At 36.7% G+C, this 20,674-nt stretch overlaps 2 protein-coding genes across 12 annotated transcripts in view; one reads left to right on the forward strand and one right to left on the reverse strand.

The window, feature by feature from the left end:
• The window catches only part of CASK (calcium/calmodulin dependent serine protein kinase), a 187,195-nt gene that overhangs the window by 70,117 nt on the left and 96,404 nt on the right, over positions 1–20,674 (reverse strand). For 9 of the 10 annotated variants that reach the window (XM_030282940.4, XM_030282926.4, XM_030282892.4 and 6 more), the window contains exons 6-8: positions 13,525–13,627; positions 3,515–3,690; positions 1,272–1,394 (exon numbers count right to left, since the gene is read on the reverse strand). In XM_030282940.4, coding sequence (XP_030138800.1) covers positions 1,272–1,394; positions 3,515–3,690; positions 13,525–13,627 — 402 coding nt within the window. Of the gene's footprint in view, positions 1–1,271; positions 1,395–3,514; positions 3,691–8,512; positions 8,644–13,524; positions 13,628–20,674 lie in introns of those variants that run through there. The other variant, XM_030282953.4, reaches the window with a different exon arrangement.
• GPR34 (G protein-coupled receptor 34) lies at positions 14,394–19,974 on the forward strand. 2 transcript variants are annotated; one of them, XM_004174928.6, is made up of 2 exons: positions 14,394–15,353; positions 17,103–19,974. In XM_004174928.6, exon 2 carries the CDS (start codon positions 17,125–17,127, stop codon positions 18,265–18,267), a length of 1,143 nt encoding a protein of 380 aa, XP_004174976.5. In that variant the 5' UTR covers positions 14,394–15,353; positions 17,103–17,124; the 3' UTR covers positions 18,268–19,974. The 2 variants fall into 2 exon arrangements, with proteins under 2 accessions (XP_004174976.5, XP_072791310.1); XM_072935209.1 differs by having other exon boundaries at positions 17,108–19,974.

Genomic DNA, 20,674 nt, shown 5'->3' on the forward strand with positions numbered 1-20,674 from the left:
ACACAATGTTTATCTCCATACCCTTTGATATTTGATACACTACATATAGCCCAGACCAACAGACACAACTTTGGCTCTTTTTGAGTATAATGGTTTGAACCTGAAGTTTCCCAACACACAGAAGAGCTGTCTTTCTTAACCACTATCATTTCTGAGAGGTGAACACTCCTGACCTTCTCTGATAAGTTAGGCAATTCTCCAGCTTGGAATACAAGAGTCAGAGGCAGAAAGAGAGCAGAGAAACCAAAGAGTGACTCCATTCACAGGTGGTTACACCATTTTTACTTGGATGGAGAAGAGCATATGATCCTGTTCTTCCCAGGTTCTTTCTTTGTGGGTTTCCCTTTGTCTCATGTAGAGCACAAAGAGAATCCAGCAGCAGACACCAGATCAGCTCCCTTTCAAAATAGGTGCCCTGTTTAAGTTAATGATTTTATCACTTTTTCTACTCTGGACACCCACTATAGAAAAGCAAAGGATAACTAAGAAAATAGTTAATTCACTGGCTTCTGCCAGAGAAAATACAGTGCTCTGAACCAGCACTTTTCACCTTTTAATTCTGCAGCACAACCCATCATTCCCCAACCCCAATGTTTAGCACACACTAGTGATGGACTGCTGAGGAGCTAAAGGTGTATTTTCTCCTGCTCTTGTTGTAAACCTTCAGTTTGCAGCAACTACTCTTCCACTGGCTTAAAGTGTGATGTAATTCTGCCACCAATGAAAAATAGTTTGATTACCAGATGTCATATAATTTTATGCAGTCACAGTGGCCCTGGAGCAACACTCCACTACTTCCTTCCCTTTTGGTGGGATATTTTCAAGAATCTAATGTAAGGAAGCAGCACAGTTCAGTAGCATAACCTACAGCAGTAGAGTGCTTGGCTACATGAGTAACAGGAAAGAGGTTTAGATATGACAGAGCAAAAAGAGGTTTAGATATGACTGAGCAAAAAGGAGATCAGAAATTACTTCTCTGGAGTTTGAGTGCCACAGAAAGATAGATTAACACCTTCTTTAAGCTCTATGCTATGCAGCCTTACTCTCTGCACTCTGGTGCTGCTGAAGATGTCCAATGAATTTGCTCTTAAGCAAGAGTTTAAGCCTGGCAATTATCAAAATCTCAGGCTCTAATCCTAGAAAGCATTTAAAGCATATTATCCCACATTTTGTACAGTTCATGTCTACTTTGAAAAGCTCAGAAAAACAAAGAAATCCATGCTTTTCTCCCTTAAATAGGAAAGTAGCATGCAAACAGCTGCTTGTACTACCTTTAACCAGGGGTGATTCAGTGCTTCATACACTGTTATCCTCTCTGCTGGATCCAGCATAAGCATGCGGCGCACCAGATCTTTGGCACTTTCAGAAATATGGCTCCATTGCCTAGGATTCATCTGATTATGAACAAGAAAGAAAGATTAAATTAGTAGTAATAAGAATGGAGAAAAGAACCTAGTGTTTATCTACAATAATTACAGAGATTTAACAGTGGTTGGCGCTTGCAAACATTTCCATGTAATGAACGTAAAAGGAAATTTTTAAGGGTTTTAATAACTTGTAAAAATGGAACACTAGTTGCTACTGAAATGGCACAAAAATTGAAAACATAAACCCGGACAAGTCCTTAGTATTATGTTATAATCACAGTGTAACTTCTACCTACTCTACATTCTGCTCAGATAAAACTGACCATTCACTAGATAAAGCAAAATATAATTAAGCTCTGTTTAACTGCTAATGATGCATATGATAAATGCACATTAAATTAAATCTATCCCTGCAATCAATATGTGGCAAGAGAATTTATCTGTTTCAACCCACAATTTCATGCCAGTGATTCTGGGTAAGAAGGGAGTAAGAGAATGCCTGTTGTGAACTATTCTGGTGCTGAAGGTGCTATGGACAATGGCTCTTCTCAATAAATTCCTTTCAACTTCACAACAGGTCATGTCTCTCCACCAGGAAAAGGAAAATGTCCTTTTCCTTCCTTTCCACAGGAAAGCATAAAAGGACAACCAATACCAGCAATTGTAACACTTTCAGAGCAGAACTTTATCTTTAGGAGATACAATGTGAAGGATGATTTAGAATATAGTTCCATTTTGTGGATATATACAGGTTTGTGCTCAACCAGTCAAAATGATGGACACTTGATAAAACCATACCAAAGTAAGAAAATTCCTTATGTGATATAAGGGGTTATATCTTTAAGGTATTTCTAGTATTTCTTTAAATTATAAAGAAGCTAAGTTTTATTTAGATGATAGACAGCTAACTTTACAAAGTACTAAATGCAAATTCAAAATTATGACCAGACTCTTTTCAATGTTACAATCTGGTTATTTAAAGAGGTCCATGTTATTTAAAATCGGTCTTTATAAAAATTGGTAAAGACGAAATGAATCGGGGCACTCAGCAATGTTATCTGGCTATGAAATGCACACTTATAGCTGTGATTTAGTTTATTTTTCCGCTCTAACGAAATGAAGGTAATTGCAAATTTGACAGGATTTTCACTGAACAGACAAATTACTGTGGAAACAGGAACAGAAAAGGAACTAAGAGGACACAATGTACTGGTTGTAACTTTTTTTTAAAAAAAGAGAAGTTAACTTGTTAAGAGATTCCATAAAGAAATCTTCCTTAAAGTGAAATCTTCCATGAAGTATCAGTCTGTGCAATCTCAAAACTAGTGCCATGAAGAAACGCTGCTGCTTCTAGGATTGTAAAATTTAAGAAGTGAAATATGTGCTCCTGACCAAGCACAGTAACACTGCTGTCACTTACATTTTAGCAGGCTGTTAAGATGATATAATAAATCAGACTATCAGACAGCTTTGGGAGTTTCCATTTGTAATTTGCTGATGCACAGCTCATGTATGACCTTCGTTCCAAAGCACAGCAAAGCTGATCTTAGGCAAACCCACAGAAACAGTGAAGTTGCAGCTTTAAATTTGTCTCCACAATGGTCTGTGGGCTGATGCTGTGACAGCTTCTCTTGTGTGCACACTGACCTGCCCTTGGTTGTGAGTGGCTCCTGTTGAATCATCAGCTGCACTTGACTGCACACTGTACTAAGGAGAAAAATGCCAGCCTGCATGTGTAAAATAACATGCATTTTGCTTTAAATTGAGGCAGTATGATGATGATGATGAATACTTATGACAGCTCTGTCAGTTGATCAAAAATTTTAGATGTCTAATAAATCTGAGGTTACAGTATGTTTTAATTCACAGCTAAACCTCTTGTCTTCCTCCTGGGATCAATGTACATTCAGGGGCTGGTTGTAACACCCATTTATTATTTCATCTGAGCAAATATTTCCATATTCTAATTCCTAACAATGACACAAAACACAAGACAGACCAGGGAGGGGAAAATCATCTCTCTTCCTGTGCAACAGATATCTATAAGCTTTAAATTCATATCAGAATAAATACAAACATCAACTTTCAGAAATGTTACCAACAGAGCTCATCTCACAGGACAAGGATTCATGTATGCTGTCATTTACCTTGTATTTGCCTTTAATAATGCCTTCAAATAATCTTTCCTTGGTTCCATAAAAAGGCAAACAACCACTTAGCAGGATAAACAGGATCACACCACAACCCCAAACATCTACAGGCTTCCCATATGGTTCTCTTTTTACCACTTCTGGAGCCATAAAGTGAGGTGTTCCTACACGTCCTAAATGGAAATAAAAATAAAATTGAGTCAAAGTGATGTGTGTCAAACATGGAAATTAAGAATATCACTGCATTAAACAAAACCAGTTTTAATACATTTTGTTCATGGTTTAAAGCTTTTAACAATATTCTTTTTACCTCAAGTTTATATTTTTATATATATGTAGTGAGATAAATCAGCATTTTCCCTTTTGCCTAATTTTTACTTTTATAAATTGAGGAATAGTCTACCCGAGCTGGCAGAATGTGGAACACTGGGACTCTTCAGTGAAACTTGCCATATAAAAGTAAACCCATAATTTGGACACTCTTTGAAACAGGAATTATTTAAAATGCAAATACAAAGATACTGTAGAGCTCTAGTCCACACTGATATTTTGAAAAAGCTGCATCTAATTGGCAAGAGCAGGGTTTGGTCTGATGCTCTGCCCATACCTTGGCTAGTCTACTGAAACTGCCAGCAAAAATGCAAAATGCCAGCAAATGTGTTATTCATTTATTTGAAGAGGGCATTATCTTACTGCAGATGAAAAGATAATGCTAATTTGTCTCACAAAGTGCTTTCATTGAGAGTAATTAATGTTTTCCTATGAAAACAGAATTTATTTAGTACCAACTGAACTTTTGAGCAGATAAAACTGATTAGAATAACTTCATTCAATTTCTATATAACACATTAAGCAAGTAACATTTTACCTCTCCTTATAAATGTTTCCCATTGTAAAGAATTTTGTTTCCATTGCAAAAATTAAGCTTGGAATGCTCAGGTTCTCACTGACACTTCTAGTCTTTGGACTACCCTGGTTCCAACAAGTACCAACAGAAGAAAAAGAACATCAGTGTGCAAGCTTTCACCACTAGTACCTCCTTCATAAATTATTGCTGCTTACTACAGTGGATCTCAGAGGCTCCATTGCAGGCCTGCAGCACCTACTGGTTAGGAGAGCCTAAAATGCAGCCCAGAGGATCTGAGGTGTTTGCAGGACATGTATTTAACTCAGTCTTGTCTTTGTAAAGAGACTCCTGCTTGATTAACCTGTCCTGCTCACCCTCTGCATGGGAATCAGCTAAGTCAAAGCACTCAGAACAAACACCTGGGGGACCATTTGGACGTGGCTTCCTCAGTAAAGACCATCCTTTGGTTATCCCATCTAATCCAGAAATATGATCTGACATGTTCTTTTAAATAATCTTTTTTTGCATTGAAAGGATTAAAATATTGTCAGAAAGGGAGCAGCTTTTCAACCATACTCTTAAGAAAAAACACCACCATTGTCAAACTTCTTCACATGGCTTTCTATTAAACCTTTTCAACCCCAGTTCATCAGGGAATTCCCCTGCCAAACAAATGCTAGGGATCTGTCTGTGACAAAGGGATGTTACCTCATCACTAGGCTAGGCTGCATCTTAAAAAGTCCCTGTAGCCCAGGCTGTCCTGACAGCAAAAGTGAAGTTCCTTCCTGAGCTAAAAAAGAATAAACCACCAACATGCTGCAAGTCCAACATCATCCTTCATATCACAGGGGAGAGAGGAGGAAGGATATTTGGTCTGGATAGAGAAAGAGATGCACATGGGGAAAGATGACTCATTTTTCTTGTGGGCTGTACACACTTTATAGACGTATGGCATTATTTCAGCCTCAGAAACCTCAAAGCCAAATCTCCAAGATAACATATATGAGGTACAGAATTATCTCCTTAGATAACTCTCTCTCTTTTAGATGCCTGGTGGCAGGGAAAACAAAGAAAATGGAAATCATATACATACACATCCAGTATGCATAACTTGCTGTGGGGTTTTTTTTTTGTCTTTTTTATGTGCCTAAAAATTTCTATCTATAAGGTTTCATCTTCTTTTTCTCCTTTGGATGCCATCATTGGTGACAGGAAAAGCATCAACATTTCCAGCTCTGCATCAGGTTATGCCTGTGCATAAGCAGCAACACCTGCCTGTTCAAAGAGCATTTTTCTATCCCTTAGACTGCTCACGTGATGTTCGTGGTGTACCTACCATAGACTGGAAACCTTTAACTCAGGAGATCATCAGAGACCACAGAGCAGCCTGGCTTACCCAACCCTTGTTTGTTCTGAGTGGGAACTTCCTGAGACTTGGGTGCAAAGGAACCCATTTGCAATTTTGGAGCAGGTGTAACCTTTCTTGCTTGTTGAAAAAAAGATCTTTTGTGGTAGTAAAGCAAATTTAAATATTTTTCATCAATACAAATGGAAAATTGTATGTTCTCTGAAAATTCTGCCTTCCCATCATGCTTTATAATTGCTGTTATAAAATCTGACGTTGAAAAGAGCGATTACTCCAAAGACAACAGGAGAAATCACCAGAAGACAAAATATCACATGGGTTAACAAGCTATTTAAAAGAGGCATTAAGGTACAGTTGTCTGAATAAAGTAGCTAATGAAACTACGAACCTTTCAAATTATATCTAAGTTGAGTTAATGTGTATTTTCAACAATTATGTACACCTCTCAGCTCAGGAACGTTCTGTGGTTTCAGTAAGAAATTGCAGAGGTGAACATGGTACAAAAATGACTGTGTGCTGTGAGAGAAATACTTAAAGGTTTTGGGTTTTGGCTTTGGGTTTTTTTGGTCAAGGCACTTAAGTCTCCTGTGTATTTCAGTAAAGGGTAACCTACAGAACATCTTGTGTCTATGCAAACAATTACATTTTCTCCTGGTGTAAATAGTGCATTTAGCAGCAACACATGCTATAAAAGCAATCCAGTAGCATGATGGAGTGCAGGAATTTAGGTGTCAAGGTGCTGGGGCTGCAGGGGTGGTCTCTGTCAGGAGGGGCTGGATTGCCCCATGCCAGACACAGACAGTTCCAGTGGGATCACTGCAGGGCACAGCTCAGCCCAGCAGTCAGGACAGCGGTGTTGCAGGGAAAGTGTGTGTAAGAAAGGGAAAACAACCTGCCCAGCAAGTGAGTATTTTGGGAACTGCCATTTCCCATCCTCCCTGAGCCACCTGGGGCTGGGTGGTGTCTTAGGAGTGAGGGAGTGAAGCTGAACCTGGGAAGCTAAGGAGAGGAGATGGTTTAATTTTTGACTTTGCTTCCCACTATGCAAATCTATTTGATACTTCAAAGCTCCTATTTTACTTCATCTGGTGACATCAAAATGTGAGGCTGCACCTTCACTTAGCGCTCAAGTGCTCTTACAAACAGACAAGTGATGGCCAAAAACCAGTCCCACTCTGATCATCACACAACTTCTTTCTGGTCCCCTGGAAATTAGGAAGTGTTTCTTCCATCACAGGTAGAAGAACTTGATCTTTGTTGGCCTGGTCCAAACCCAGGACACAATAAAAATCCACTCTGATGAACTGCTTGTTATGGAGCAGAAGGAATAGAGTGGTTTAGTAAAAGTTAACACCACACAACTGTTTAAGTCCACACCAGGCTGCTGCCAGATGAAAAATGGATGGTGCTTAAAAGCAAACTGAAAAATCAAGTGCTACTAAACCCTAATACTTTTAAATTTAAAATGAGAACTCCATAAATACAAAATAAGTGAAAAAGAAAACTAGGCTAGGTTAATGAAATCCTGTAATTTACCAATGCTAGATTAATAATTAGTGGAAATAGAGACAGATTTGGTTTTGTTAATGATGATTACAAGATCCCAATACTTTAGATGAGGTGGATATTTATGGTGGTGAAAATCACAATTTTATGTCCATGAAAAAGCAAACCCAGAAGAGGCAGAAATGTGACTGTTGAGATTGAACTGTCCAGTCAAACAGAATTAAAAAATGCATATATATGTGTACATATGTATTGGGATCTTAAAAAGGCTATAGTAACTTCTGAGCAAGCTGTTACCCTCGTGACCAATTCACTGGGTTCATCAAAGGAGCAAATGATGATTTTGAATTTATTCTAAAAACTGACCTGAACAAGGACTATTGAGCTGCACCTTTCACCTGAACTTAGCTCAGGAAAATGAACGGAAGTGCACACATGAACACAGATGGCGAATTTTCTTATGTCAAAACTACAAATACAATCAATAGACAGCAAAGTTATCTAAAACCATGAATATTCACTGCCCTTTAGATCCAATATCACTTCTGCTGAAAATTATTTAGTAGAAAATCTGCCTTCTAAACATGTCCAGTGTAAAATTTAAAAATTCTTCACAACAGCTCAGTTTTAAAATATTTTATAAATTTTCGAATTTTCTTTGGTATTTTGGGAGAAAGTCTGCACCTTTTTGGAGGCAGTTTGAAAAAGAACAATAAGCAAAGGCACTTTTCTCTGAAACAGGCTTTTTATTCTTTAGATTATAAGCACACTCACGGATATATTCAAATGACTGTTCACGAAAAACCAACATTTTAACTTAATATAGATTGCATGCATGCACACACAGAGGATTTTTAGTTGTATCCATATATGAGAAGAAATCATATGGAAGATTGGAATCAATTTTCTGTGTGCACTTACGTTCTTCTTTTCTGTTCTAGAGTGGCATTAACTGAAAATCATCACTATGCAAAGACTCAGCAGTGGCATGTAGTGATACCTGCCTCCATCCATTTCACTGTAAATGCCTACATCAAAGTGTTTGCTGAGTTAGGAAGCACTCAGTGCCTGGATGGGTACATCCAGGTTACATTGGATATCTTATTTCTAGACGTAAACTTTCCTACCAGCCAGTTTTAAAGGCATGTTGTCTGCCTGTAAATTTATAAAGCTGCTAGTTTTGCTGATTTTTCCTGTGGGTAAACAGAGAGCTTCAGTCTTCAGGTGCTGTCAATCTGACATCATTTACAAGCACTAAAGATAAATTTTGACTTACCTTTGGTAATTTAGTTTCTATGACTCTTTCCATATTATTCCAGACAATAGGGCTATGCTTTCCACAAGAAGAAGAGTATATACAGAGACCCAATCAGATTTTGTCATCCCTAAGGCAGGGGATTGATGACCAAGATATCAGAAGGAGAGTCTTTCAACAGCAGTAGTATCTGAACGATGTATAAGGAAACAACTGGAACAAATAATTTTTAGGAAAAAAAAATGTGAGGTACTAATAAACATCACCATCTGACCTCTCACAATAGTGTAATAAGAAATATGATCACAAATCAAGGTGTTTCTAAAAGAGTGGGATGTCCAGAATAATGTGGAAGGAATCAAAGAATCACACACAACAGATCAGATAGGGCAGTACTTTACTACTATTAATTCCTTTCCACATTACTCCAGACAATACAGATGTTTAAAGCAGGTCTACAGAGAAGATGATTAAAAAAAAAAAAAAAAAAAGGAAAAAAAGGGGGGAGAAAAAGGGGCAATTCAGCTTCAGCACAGAAGATTGTCTGAAGAAAATGTGTTTAAAAGATACATCAGCAGACAACTGGACTACTGGATGTGAGTGTCCAGAAAACAAACAAAGCAAAGCTCACATGTTAACGAGACAAATTATAATTAATTCAATGGCCTTTTCTGCCATAAAACTATGATGGAGGAACTAAACCTAAATGATTTCTCAACACATTAGCCTCCTATAAACACTCTCAAATCAGCCCAGATGTGAAGTGGAATTTCTGTGAGACAGTAAACCACAGCTGTATCTTTTAAATAAAATAAAGTCCCTTAAAGGCAAAGATGTGAAGAGACTCACATTTTTTTTTATTTTTCAGGAAAAAAAAGAAGTGAAACACTACCCTGTAAGAGAAAGAAGAATAGTAGTGGAGGATCTCAGCTTACAAAATTTTACTTCTCTTTGGAAAACAAATGAAAGCTTTGAAATACCAATCAGACACTGATGATGAAAAGGAAAAAGCAACTGTGTAGTCTAAAAATGTCCTCCAACATTAAAACAAACAAAAAAAGTTTTCTAACCTGGCATTTATAAAACCACCAAGATTCAGTTTGGGGATGCACTGAAGATGTTGCCCAGAGAGGGGGCAGATGCTCCACCCCTGGAGGTATTGGAGACATTCAAGATCAGGCTGCTCTGAGCAACCTCATCTAGTGGAAGGTGTTCTGCTCCTAGCAGGGGGCTGGACTGGATGAGCTTTAAAGGTCCCTTTTCAACCCAACCATTCTATGATCATTTTTACATTGATGAGAACAAAACAAAAAATAAGGAACTCTAAAAAATTCTGCCCCTCTTCCCCCCATTTCATAGTCTTAATTAGAGGGAAATTTATGGCAATGCCTTCCTTTGCTGTTTTTTGTAGTAAGTCTAAAAACACAGCTCACAAGGAACCAAAAGCATTTGGTATTCATGTGCTGTACTGCTACTAAGAACACATAAGATGTTTTCCAATAAGATGATAATTTACATTAGGATACTACAGGATTTTGAGGCAGCCTAGGGCATGTAATTAATAATACATGAAAGTTAATACTGGACTGGATTGGCATTATGGTATCTGTGACATTTTGCTGCTGAAGATAAAATGTGAAAGGCAGTTAACTATCCCCAGGTAAAGAAACTCATCATACTTAGGTCTATATAGTTGTCTTTGTATTAATTGAAACCAGGAGAAATTAAATAGATTAAGTGAAGGAAATATCAATTGTGAACTCAATGTTTTTTGTTCCTTCAGACTTTTATACCATATATTAGCTAAAACTCCCAAGATGTAGCATCTAAGATATTTGATATCAGATAAATCTGATGTCACATTTAAGAAAATACTGTGACAATTCATAGTGTGATCTGAAAGAAAAACTCTTCAAGGAAGGAAACGGAGATCATAATGTGAGATTAGTCTATTAAATAATCACTGACTTCCCAGAGGTTCCACTACTGCAGCTGCATCATAACAATGCAACACAGACTGTTACTGTCTTATGGAAATGTGCTATTCCTTAAAGGAATTCACTTATAAATTATGATGATCTCTAACTCCTCTGAATACTGCCAGAGTTCCTTTATAAAGTTCCTACTTCAAGGCTTCAAGTGAAGCCCATAGCACAATTTTCCACTTCTGATCATGAGAACTGAAGCAAGAAGAGACTTTCAGAGATTGGTAGCTCATGAAACCTATTTCCTCTAGCTCAGATGACAACACATGATTCTTAGCCACTTATTGCAGCTTACAGGCAAATGGAGTGGAACAAAGAATATTTCCTTACACTTTCCCCTCTGGCCTTATGAAGAAATGAGTTATAGCTATGTATTTTTTTTTGGTACTTTATTTTACTTACATAAAGTAAATAATAACTAATAATTGAAATTTCTTAAAAATCATGTCAACTGAGTTGTTAGCTGATAAAATACAGTCACTCCTAAAATCTCCTCCATACACATTTTCATCAATGACATCTAGTATGATGTCACAGCTTGTTCTCATGATCTCTCTTACACTTGTGTAAAACAGCCATCTACCTGCTTAAAAGAAAGAACTCTGTAGTTACAATACTTCTGAACTTCACAAGTCTGTCTTCGAACTTGTATCAGAACATTTTAATACCTGGGGTTTAATTTAACTTCACTACAAAAATCCTTCCCCAGCAATTTATGCACTCTGATAAAGATGCCTTTGTCAAGTCAAAAAATGTTACAGTCCTGAGCAAAGCAAAAGCTGTGAGCTTGAAGGCTGGCTTCAAACACACTGAGGAAGAAAATTCCCTTTAGTTTGTCTTCCTGGGGCCACACAGAATCTGGGATTGCAAGGCACAGGTGTGCCAAGGTGTACAGAAGTAGGAAAAACAGCGCAAACAAAGCACAGGGAACTTCAGGTCAGTAAAATTAACTTGATAATAGATAGATAGATTTTATTTAATAGAGAATGTCTTTTTTTATGTACTAACCACCAAATTCAGGCATTGCCATGCTAAAAGGGAAATGATGCCATGCTAAAAGGGAAAGAATTGACTATGTCAAGAGAATCAATGTTTTCCACTAAAAATTAGAAAAGCAATGTGAAAGTGAACAAGTTGGTTATGATGCTGCTCCAACTTCTCTATTTGGAGAATTTCTACTTTTTTGTTATGAGACAATTCAGAAATAAGAAGTGCCTGTAAATTATTGTTGCTATTATGACAAAACTTATCCATAGGAATAACACCCTTAAACAAATGTGTAGATAAACACTGATTTATGAGAAACTTACAGTCCAGTTCAAACAGCCAGCTTTCATATAACACATGTGTTATACTGTAAAACTGAATATGTAAGACCTTGTCAGTTCTGTGTAGGGAACTGTCTAGTAATTTGCCTTCAGGTAGGGTTCTGGCAGGAAAAAGAAATGCCAGATAACAGAGCTTTTAAGCCCAGTTTGGGGTTAAAAGACTGGAATGGAAGATGAGAAGAGAGGAATCTGTTAAGGAGACTTTCCACAGTATATAAATGAAGTGGAATTACTTTGGGTATCCCTGAAAATGAGTGGAATTTGAAGCTGAAAGCAACAAGTGCCAATGAAAAGGCTGCAAACTGGAGATGCCAGTTGAGAAAAAGGGGGAAAAAAAGTGTGTGAAGCCAGACCAACATGGCAGAAGTTGAGATGGAATAAGCAAAAGATACTGATAAGTATCACAGTGATGAGGTTTGAGATATTCTGTAAGATCTACAAAGAGAATCCCCAGCACTGATCACTGCTGAAGGCTGAGCACAGGAACAGTGAGTGGGATCACAGCACTGGGAACAGTAACACAAAAGGAAGGCCATGGCAAAATTTGGGAAAAATGCAGCACTTTTTTTTTTTTTCCAAAGTTGAACTTGAATGTTTCTTGCTAGACAATTGGTAGTCTGCAAGTACACTGCATCTGACTACCTCCAGAAGAGTGGCTTAAACAAAAGAAGTGGGTGAAGTTGCTCAGCAGAACATAAATAACAAAAATGAGATCATTATAAACAAAAGTGTAGAAACTACCACTAAAAAAAGCAGTGACTGAGGTATAGATAATTAAGAGTAACACAAGAAAAGTAAAGAAAGCAATAACTTTTTTATTACAGATTAACTGAATGGGTATTTTCTTGGAAAAGATGCCCCTAGTTAACAAGATACTTGAATATTTCCATGGTATCAGCAATATCTGTAAGGGAAGGGAAGCTGTTGATATGTTTATATTTGATTTACTTTTTATTTTTAAAAATGTACAAAACTCAAATTGACACAGAACATTAAGTTATTAAATTAGGAAATCTGAGATTTTGGAGATGCATGGTACTGAAGAAAATCACTAATTCTGAAGAAAAAAATATTAAAACTAACAAAATGTTTTGTTGTGGTCTCCTACTCTGGCAATGAAAGCATCAGAAAATTGATTGGGTCTTCATCTGTGCAGGCTGATTAAAGCATAACCCTATTGTCTGGAACAATATGGAAGGCAGCTAGAGGAAATAAAATCCACAGAAAACAAAACACAGTCAAAAAATATACATACGTATCAAGATATTGATGTCTTATGCAATAATTACAATGAAATTTCAAAACACAGAAAAGAATCACATGTGAAAACCAGCTAAGATTTTGCTATTAAATAGCACAGGATTCTGACAGGAATTGCTTATCAAACAAGGGAGCAGTGACAACTTAGCTGCACTAAGGCAGAATTAAGCCAAAGCTCGTATTAAAGTGGAAAATTCTTTGGGTTTTTCCAGTTTTATTTTGACCCAACCAGCATGAGTTCCTGTCGAGTAACATTTACAGGGATTTAATGCTCAATGTGTGAATGCAGGTTGCATTTCACTGCCAGTTTTGCTTGGCTGTGTGCATTTACCACGTTAACTAAGTCTTTAGTGAAAGATTATTTTTGAGCTCTTGTTTTGCAGGCCAGGCTTTGTCAGAAGAACAGAACTCTGCAGTACAACATGCACAGATTAAATAACTTAGAAGGAAAATTTCTTACCTCCAGCAACTAGCCCAGACTCTCCTAACTGAATTGCTACCCCAAAGCCACCAAGCTTTACTGGGGCTGAATTCTCTTTTGAGGCAAGCAGTACACAGTGTGGCTGAAAAGACAAAAATCCAGACGAATTATTATATATCTTGAGAAAAACAATCTGTATTTTAGAACTTACTTTCATAAATCTGTAAGCAAAGGTTAGATTTTGGTTTTTTTTTAATAATTTCTTAATTTCAGTTATCTTCTTTTCTGGCATGGACTCCTCTTTCTACATTGGCTTCCTGTCTACTGCCCCAGGCATAAGAAAATCCCTTCAGAACTTACCAGAACTACTAAGGAAAACAAAGTGAAATCATGATAAAATGGAGATAAAAAACTCACGTCTATAATTTCTTACCTGGTATCACTTTTCCTTTTTGCCTTTCACCCTATTAACCCTTACACTATTTCAATTCCCCAGCTGAAATATCCTGCTTATTATATGTTTTATAGGTTCTTATCCTTCCCACAGAGAACATAAAACTCTCTTTTGAGCCTTAATCACAGAATTCACTCAGCACTTCTCACGTGCAGGAAAGAAAAGCAACACCCTGGGACATTGCAGTGAGGGATATTCTCATATCCAGTGAGGTGTCTAAACTGGATTCCAGCCATAGCCATCTATATGCTTCATTTTCCACAAATAAGAGTGAGGTGTAATGTGTAAAAATGAAATAATATTATACAACAATTCAGATGGGTACTGACTGCTGTAGGAGGAAGCAACATACAGGCAAAATCTATTAGAACACAATTTGGTATTAAATACATGTACCCAAACAACTGCATTTAATTTAGAACTTTCTGCATTTGCTCAAAGCCTCTCTTTTCAACACCATATTATTTAAAATGAAGAACCTCAAATTTGTATACTACTTCCTGAGAATACATTACTGCTTAAACTGCAAAACTAAGAACTCAAAAGATTACACAGGAACTACCAGAAGTTCAAAGTGACTACTTGTAAAGTTATCATCTCTGGCCACCCATGTCTTTTTGTACAAGTTTAAATTATATGAGAACAAATATCTTCAAAACAATGTTCTTGAGATCTTCATTAAATTTAGACCTTGTCATATCAGGTCTTCTAGAATCTACTCTCAAGTTTCCAATTTATAAATGTAATTTTCAATTCCTATGGCTCACTTGGAAGAGTATTACCAGGTGGTATTATTGCTGCATATTATATTTCACTTCTGCCTTACTGAAATGGCTAAGATGCACACTTAAGGCACTTTCACATCCTCTCATCACTGTCATTTGGAGTGAGAAAGAAGAACAGTTCTAATCCCAGGCAAGGAGAAAGGTAGATGGGAGAACTATATAAACATTTACAAAATGTCCCATTCCATGGTGGTGCTGATTTATCCTTACCCTCTACTGGAAAAAAGTGACACTAATTCCAGGAAGCATTAAAGAGATGATAAACTGTATCAACATCATTATCACCCAAAAAGCCACTGGCACTGCCCACCAGAAACAGAGCCTTTGAGAAAAACACTTCAAATCTCCAATCCAGAGCAAAACTGAGAAAAATTTATTACAGAACCTCTCTCAGCAGAGCCCAAATGAACTGGGTACAGCCAGTTAAAAATGCCTTTAAAAAACAATGCAAACCAGTTGCAACACCAGTTAAAACTTCCCCCTGTTGCCAATTGCACGAGTCAGCTGGAGCTCGCTGCTTTCAGAGAGAAGCTGCTGCTGCAGCTTTCTAATAAAAGGACCTGCACGTTTCTCCTCCCTGTCTTTACCAGTGGATTTGAGAACCAGCAGAACTTCTTAACACATAAATGGTAAGTGACTTCTTTTATACTTCAGCTGTAGTTTTCTTAATTGCAGAGATGTTGCTGACCTCCAAATCCTTTTCTAAATATACCTGGATTTAAGCACATCTGCTTGCTTAGAGGCGACACAACTTATGACAGCGAAAAGTTTTGTTCCCGATCCCTTTGCAGCATAACCCAAGTTTCTCTCTCATCGATCTAAACTTCCTTATGCAAGTCTCCATATGAAACAATTTCATAGAAAAGTAACCTAAACATGAAGTCATTGCAGTAGATGAGTTTCAAGATGTATTTAAAAACACTGCAGTTTGAAATCCATCTCTTGAAATTACTTGCCCTGACAATACCATGTGGCAAGTATGAGAACAGCTGGTTTTGAAACTGCTAATGCACCCTACCAGTTTAATGTAATTGTAGGGTAAAACAACACAGGATGTTAAAATGTTTTAGGCTCTCCTCTCTCCTTACATAATTCAGATTCTGTAAGTACATTAGGTCTTAAGAATTTTGCCTAAAGCGTTGTCATTTTCAGTGCTGTGGCTGCATCACAGAATTAAAGATAAATTTGTATTTTTTTAAAACCTAGAATGAAAAGTGCATGGCCTAGACAAAGACCTAGCATAACAGTTATTTTAAAATTAGATATACAGCAGTGGTTTTTTGTTTGCTTTTTTCCCGTAACAACTAAATTCAGAGTGTCAAAACCACTTTTAAAAATTCTGTGAGATTACGGGAAAAAAAACCCTTTTCCTCTGTAAAACAAAAATATTCGAAATAAACTTTTTTATGACATTTCTTCTTGCAATGCAAACAAGTTGAAGACTGAAGTTTTATCATTACTTATCAGTGATAACCATCACTGCCTTCATGTGACTGCTCTCCAAACCACACACTTCTGGTTTTCCTTTGTTGGTCAAGGCTGATTTTATCTTTCACATTGTACCTTCCTGGTCAGCAATAAGCTTAGTGAAATTAAAAACTATTCAATGAAAACAAAGAAAACCATGAAAACAAGAAAGGTTTGAAAACAGCCTGTTACTGCATTATTGTGATTTCCAGCTAATAGTAGATTGTGTAATACTGATTTGTGAATAGCCAAGAAAAAGGAAAACCACATTTATGTGAAGGTACAGATAATATTAAAAACAAGATACTGCAATAATATTGTCTCACAGGGTTACTTATAACACAATACATAGCCAAATAAGTATTATTAATTGATGAGTGCTTTTGTAATTGAGAACCAGTGAGTGGCATGTGAGAGATTTGAATTATTTAAATTAACACATATGAGTTTAGACTTCCATTAATTTACTTCAATGTAGTTTGTGTCAACACTGAGAAAACTTAGTTATGCTTACCATCCCTGTTAAAATTTTTCTTGTGCTAGAAATTCTGGTCCTAAGAAGTGAACTTTAAAAACTTATTTATTCTAACAGATAAAGAAAATTCTTAAGTTTACAGGAAAATGTAATAGTTGACTTTTAAAACAACACAAAACAGTAATAATGTTGTAATTACAGAAATATTTATCTATGAGTACTCTACACTATCTGTTCTTTCTTGCTTGCAGATTAACTAGACTTATTTTATGATATCTGGCTGAAACTCCTTCTATTCATCTACACCAATACTTGGTGCATTTATTCCTTTTAGCTACTGCCTTTTATGTTTATACCACATTAGACTGTTAGGCTATAAAGCAAACAGACACTTGAATGGAGATTTAATTCTTAAAATCTCTTTGTCTTTTTGCAGAACAGCTAAAACCCCTTTGCAAATGATGGCTGCAACTTCAGCTAATTTATCAACCATTGGTCCACACAAGGAAGAATTCTGGAGTAACCAAACCAACCTGACCATAAGTGCCTCAGAAAGTCACGATGCCAGCTGTTCCTTGGATGACAACAACGCACTGTCACTTGCTTTAATAATTTTTTACTCCATTATTTTTGTAGTTGGATTGGTTGGAAATATCGTAGCCCTGTTTGCTTTCCTGGGCATTAATCAGAAGAGGAATTCTATCCAAGTTTACTTGCTAAATGTAGCTGTTGCAGACCTCCTGCTCATCTTCTGTCTTCCCTTCCGGATACTCTACCATGCCACCAACCGCTGGATGTTTGGGCGGATTTTTTGCAAGGTTGTGGGAACTCTGTTTTACATGAACATGTACATTAGCATAGTACTGTTGGGATTAATTAGTCTGGATCGTTATATAAAAATCACTAAGTCTGTGAAGCGTCCAAAGATGTTAAGCACTACCCGGAGTGTGCAGATCTGCTGCACGGTGTGGGCAATTGCACTGACAGGATTTATAGTGGTAGTTGCACCATCTTTCTTTAAGGCCAAGGACAGCAACTCCACCAAGTGCTTTCATTACCGAACCAAACAGAATGCAGAGAAGACAGAAGCAATTCTAAATTATATCACTGTACTGATTTTTTGGATAGTTTTTTTCCTTTTGATACTTTCGTATGTTAAAATTGCCAAGAACCTTCTGAAAATTTCGAGGAAAAGGGCAAATTTTCCTAATGCAGGAAAATACACCAAGACAGCAAGAAATTCCTTCATTGTTCTCATAATTTTCACAGTCTGTTTTGTGCCTTATCACATATTCCGGGTTGTCTACATCACATCACAGTTACAAACCCCATCCTGTTATTGGATGGAGATCATTCACACGTGCAATGAGGTGATGCTCATATTTTCATCATTTAACAGCTGCCTAGACCCAGTTATGTATTTCCTAATGTCCAGAAGTGTCCGTAAGACTGTATTCCAACTGATTTGCAGAAAACTTCATGGAGAGTCAAGCCTAAACCTGGAGAGCACTTCAGACATAAAACTTGGCCAATATACTCAAGAGCGGTTATCTACCACCACTCCTCATTCCAGCTACTCAAGAAAGAAGTCTATGATTTGAATGTTTAAATGGATCTCTGCCACTCTGGGTCACCAATTTCAGATCAAAAAATCCTCTACTCTACAGCTACTAATTCTGCCTTTTTCCTCCTGTTAAGAAAAATGAGAAGTTGTACTTCTGTTTGTGAAAATGAGAAGTTACTTTTCAGAAGAATTTATTTGCTCTTGTTTATCCAAGAACACAAATTAGGAAGTTCTCAGACATTTTGTGTTGGACTAAACTAGAACACTAACTCTTTAGGGAGATTTCCACAAAGGGGTTTGAACCTGTAAACTTGTATATACACATTAATACTAGTGGCTTGTGTATGTAAATAATAGATTAATTTTGCAAAAAGTAAATCCTGTCCTATTTGAAAGATCTAGATACCATTACAGATTTTATGTATTTTATGGTTTCCTCTGTTTTCACAGGTTTCCAAGAGATCAGTATTTTTACTACGTTTATAAATTTATTTTTAAAGAATATATTTGAGAATTTAGCAACATGAGTCTTAAAAATGAGGTGAAGAATATAACAGCTATCAGTTCAGTTTTAAGTACAGAAGACAGTCTTAGTTCTATTTAGCAGCAAAATTAAAATACTCAATCCTACTATGACCCTTGTATTTCCAACCTTTTAATGAGCGTCAAGGTCAAACACTTGAGGAAAAGCAAGCACTGCTTTCAGAAAATCTGAAATAAATGAAGGAGAGATGATGTGGGTATTTCCTAAGATTTCCTTCAATGTGACACATTTCATGACTGCACAAAGCAGTTCAGCAAGGAACATCAACTCACAGAATGGAGCAAAAAGATCAGCCAGGCTCAGGCATTGGTCTACTCCTAGATTTCCAAAGCCACACATTCCTGTTGCATGCTTCCTCCCTGACAAGAGACTTTTCTTTCCACGTGATTAAAATGATCTTGATAACTGCTGATGCCATGTGAATAGCAATGTAATAGCAATGTTTCATAGCTACAGCTACATTCTCAGATACTAAACAGCTTTATGTTTAGGCACAAACAAATTCCAAACTGTAACATTTCTCGAAAACCAGAAAGCTGAAGGTGGGAATGTCTGGCACGAAGATGACTAAAGCAGCACAACAATGAACAAATTAAATGTCTGGCATAACACACCAGAAAGGTGAAAGAAATAGAGGCCAGACATCAAGCTCTGCAAAATCTGTGCATTTTTACTAATTTAATATAATATTTCGATTTTACAGAAGATACTCATAATACTCTGCCTGAACAAAGTAAACATAAGTTTTCACCTCAGCTAGCTATAGACTTAGATTAATTTTTTATGTGAATTTACATAATTCAGATTTGATGGAACTGGATATAAATATGTCAAACAAATTACAATGACTAGCCATTCTGTTTTGTTTTCCTTTTTTTTTTTTTTAATAAAAAATTAGGAGGCTTCCTTATCTTCAAAAGAAAGATTTCCACAAATGTGTAATTTCATAGATATGATGATAACTGACTTTTTCTTAAACATTTCAGCATAAAACAGAGGTGTTTGTACAATAACTTCTGATTCTCACAGTAACTGCATTTCATGATCTTTTATCTATCATTTTGCTATCCTATTATATTAATGCTCCTCTTGGTTTTGTATTTGTCCAGGGCAATTTTATTATGCAATACTGTAGTTCTACGTCATTACATCAATTCTGGTACATCTAATAGAGTTCATAAACCATAATTTCACAATATATATATGTTATCTCATCATTCTTTCTTTTTTCCATTTTTATTCTGTGAGCAGTGGGTTGATGATACTGAACAGCAGGTTGGGGCGAGGGTGTGGGCTGGGCAGCTCAGGAGAGGACAGACATGAACAACAGGAGCTTGAACAAAGTGTGATTTCTAAAATTCTTCTGAATGGTTAGACCAGAATTTTCTTATTAGGTTTGTACTTCATGGACACAGCAGTATTGCCAAAATAGACTCAGATCTCTTCAGAAGATCAAGAAGTAGTAAAGGATTTCGATACTGATAATCAAAACTGCATTAAATTAATCAACTCTCCAGCTCAGAAATGAAAATCTGAGAGGGAACAGGTCTGTAAGAAAATCTCTAAGAATAGGCATGGCATAGAAGAGGAGAACAGGAATGACCACAAGATCTTGACAAAGTGCAGCATTAAGGGAGCAGCAGTCAGAACAAAGAGACAACCACAGAAAGCTATCAGAAAATACTTCTGGATTTCTACAGCTGTATAAATCAGTGCTTTGAAATCTTGAAGGCCAGATGTATCAACAGGCTCAGAAAGGGACCTGAAACTAGACAGCACTGTCACGTAGGAAGCAGCTACTACTGACCAAGAAACAAAAGCAGGTATACTTACTCTTTTGAAAAAATATTTAATACTTATGTATTTTTTTCTGCAATCAGTTCTCCTAAATTTGAGGGTA

The sequence above is a fragment of the Taeniopygia guttata genome, chromosome 1, assembly GCF_048771995.1.
Source record: "Taeniopygia guttata chromosome 1, bTaeGut7.mat, whole genome shotgun sequence".
NCBI classification, from domain to species: domain Eukaryota; kingdom Metazoa; phylum Chordata; class Aves; order Passeriformes; family Estrildidae; genus Taeniopygia; species Taeniopygia guttata.